General features: G+C 27.5%; 1 protein-coding gene across 1 annotated transcript in view; it reads left to right on the top strand.

Moving 5' to 3' along the window:
• The first annotated feature begins 2,922 nt into the window (after positions 1 to 2,922).
• The window catches only part of LOC108688722 (general odorant-binding protein 19a), a 5,445-nt gene continuing 4,983 nt past the window's right edge, over positions 2,923 to 3,384 (top strand). Inside the window, exon 1 of the mRNA XM_018195080.1 lies at positions 2,923 to 3,101. Within this exon, the coding sequence (XP_018050569.1) occupies positions 3,042 to 3,101 (60 nt within the window). The 5' untranslated portion in view covers positions 2,923 to 3,041. The remainder of the gene's footprint in view (positions 3,102 to 3,384) is intronic.

Here is a 3,384-nt window from a genome sequence, read left to right as displayed (position 1 = left end):
TGTATATATATATATATATATGAATATCTTTGAAAATTTAATGACTACGATTCTATTTGACCTCATTTGTAATTCTAAAAATGTAACATCTAATCATACATATTAATTTCTACGAACTTTGATTTTATGATCTTCTCGATCATTAAAGCTCGTCTTTTTGCAATTTAGCGCAAAACTCTTTGCAAATGGCCATTTGTCTTCCGGTTTCCCGAAGATAATGTGATAACTTTTTCTCACGGCAGAGCATGCGATTATAATTTCGAAAGAAGTGAGCTCAATAAGTAGTTGCGCTAGTAAAATCCATTTTATCACAAATCTTTTCCACCCCGGTGTGCTTTACTTATGTCGATCCCTCACAATGTTCTTCCTAATTCAATCATATATGGTCGCTTTCTTCGCAACTTAAAAATATTTATATATTCTTTCGGAAGAAGTACCACCAGATGGATCAATGCCAAGATGAATGATGTTTGGGTATAGAGACTTTTGGGAGTTAAAATATAGACAAAAAACTGTTTTAAAGAAAATGGAAAAATAAATACAATGATGTGATATATAGATTTAGAGTAATTCCAGTCAAAAATGATAATGGAATCGACATCGAATCGACGTCGAAAACATCAAATCGATGTCGAATCATCGTCGATTCGATGTTGATTTCATTATCATTTCTGACTGGGATTATAATAACAATAATAATAAAACACAATAGGAATAATAGAATTAACAATATAAATTAATGTAATAATATAGCGGCAAATAACTTTCTAAATTCTTTGGAGAGGAACTTTCACTTTAAAAATTAGAAAGCTAGTTTTGAAAAAGTAATTTTCAATTTTTAAGGGGATACTGGAGCGCCAAACGTAATCGATGTCAATAATGACTGCGTTCAAAAATTTACTATTAGTATACTGAAAATCTATAGCACGTGATATAAATAGATTTTCAATACTGGCAGTAAATTTTGGAACACAACCATATAGACTTTTTAACTCCAAACTCAGTTTCTTGCATTATTTTCTGTCTCTGAAACGCGTACATATGTTCTTATTTGAAATATTACAACGCCATCTCTTGAAAGATCCAATACCTACTGCTAGATACAATTATTGTTCTATTTAACTTTCACATCGATTCCAATAATTATAATATTCAGATGAAATTTTTAGATTATCCTTTCTCTCATACTAAGTAAATGAGCTTCTAACTCATTTTTACAAGCACAGTATTGATCTTTCATGTAATTTCTAATGCGATATAAACTTATTTTAAAATCGTACAAAATTTCTTATATGCAACACACGTTACGAATCGACAAATCAAAATGATAACAAAACTATAATTTTTCAATTTCTTTTTGTTTAAAGTTGTTGTTTACACGTTGTATTTTTAACTATACTTTAATTATGAAAACGGATTTTTGAATTCGTAAATGCAATTAAAGATTGGAGGATCTGAAGATTATTCACATTTTATTGGTAAAACAGAACAACTTCCATATTTCCTTAAAAGTGAGATTTATTCTAAAAATTTATGTTAATTCTATTATTCCTATTGTGTTTTAGCTCTAAATCATTAATCGCAAGAACGCGATTAACGATTTAGAGCTAATTATATTTAAATTATTATTAAAATTTTCATAAACGAACATTCGTTATTCTCAAATGTTGCGCATATTTTACAATTATATTTAGAATAAAAATAAATCGTTATGGTCTCATTGTATCTTTCAAGTGAATGTTTTAATGATAAGATATTGAGATTGAGGGTTCAGGTGCAGAAATAATTCAAACTTTCTCGTCTTTAAAATTTTTCTCAAAATTTTCCCACAGCCGACAGACATAAAAATATACCTTTTTCGTGGATGAGGCAAGGAAAAAGAAGCTCGTGGATTGCAAGACTTTATAAGAGTATAAATTCAAGGGATTATGCGTCGCTTAAACTGTCAAAGCCTAGCGGGATTATATCAAAGTTCTAAACATTAAGTCCGAAACATTAGCCATGTACTTCATATCTTTAAAACTGTGAAACATGTAAAGCATAATAAATATCTGGATGCACAGAAGGTTGCTACACAAGCATATACACATATTTTTTAAGAATAGGAACGAAAAATGTTGTGATATATAATTTATTAATTCAACTAATTTTTTTCTTACTCTATCTTGATCATAAATATAAATATTAGGTGTAGTAAAAAGAAATCCATTATTTTTGCATGAAATTGAATGGAAAAATAATGGATTTCTTTTTACTACACCTAATATATACAATGCATATGTCTTATATCATATCAAACGAATAAGCATTATTTAATTATTTTTTTGTTGACGTTTTAATCAAATTCTTCAATAGTTAATTTAAATTAAGGTCAAATTCTGTTATCATAGCGAAGGTACTCTTACAATAAACCATTTACCTTGAACTGCCATTCTTCTTATTCATACGTGCTGCCACTAGCGAAAGTTATTCATTGGCAAGTTAATATAGTTGCATTTTTTTCCTACCTTCTCTAACACTTTCTCCTATGCTTGTCAATGTTTTATATCTCTACAATTAATAGTCACATACATTTGTTATACGTCCCTATATAATTAAAGCCAGAATCGTCTGCATATAATTAAAGCCAGACCTTTATGTGTTCCTTCATTTTAATTTTGAAAGATCTAACACAAATTATCTGCAGACATTTACAACTGAAACATTTTAATGACATATCATTGTATGTCGCAAATTGTTAATTTTTTCTTCGATATGACAAATCGCGGAAGCTTCTTACCTCGTCTCGACATAATTTCTGCATAAAGTATGTATTTTATGCGGACGAATGCTATGAAATTAAGCTTCCAAATGAAATTACCACTAGGTATATTAACCACCAACAACTTGTTGACTACCTTAGTCTTTATAAAAGACGTTCTTTATAAAAGAAGAACGAAGACTAATCACGGTGGATTGATAGTTTATTGCATCAATAATTCAAGGGAATATTTCGGATTAAATTTATTTCTATTTTGATACATAATCGAAAATATTTTAAAATGTGTGCGCGTTTATTAATTTGCACGATTATGTTGATCGCAGTAAATCAAGCAAATGCTGTAAGTTAATCTACTAAATCTAATATCTAAACAAGCTATTAAATAACTTATTAAACAACCTTATTTTTTAAGTAAAAAATTAATTTTTTTATTTTTAATTTATAAAATTAAATTTTAAATTTGTGCATATCTAAAAAATTGTATATCTCTTTAAATTGTAAAATAATTTATAAGTTATTAAAAAGAATATAGAGAATTTTTTAATATAATAGTATTATAAAAAGTAGACATTACTATCTTTTTTTTTTATTAATAACAATAAACTATAAATAAAAATTAAATA

Source organism: Atta colombica, unplaced genomic scaffold (genome assembly GCF_001594045.1).
Source record: "Atta colombica isolate Treedump-2 unplaced genomic scaffold, Acol1.0 scaffold238, whole genome shotgun sequence".
NCBI lineage: Eukaryota > Metazoa > Arthropoda > Insecta > Hymenoptera > Formicidae > Atta > Atta colombica.
The sequence above is the reverse complement of the archived record's forward strand: the minus strand, read 5'-3'. Positions and strand labels throughout refer to the sequence as shown.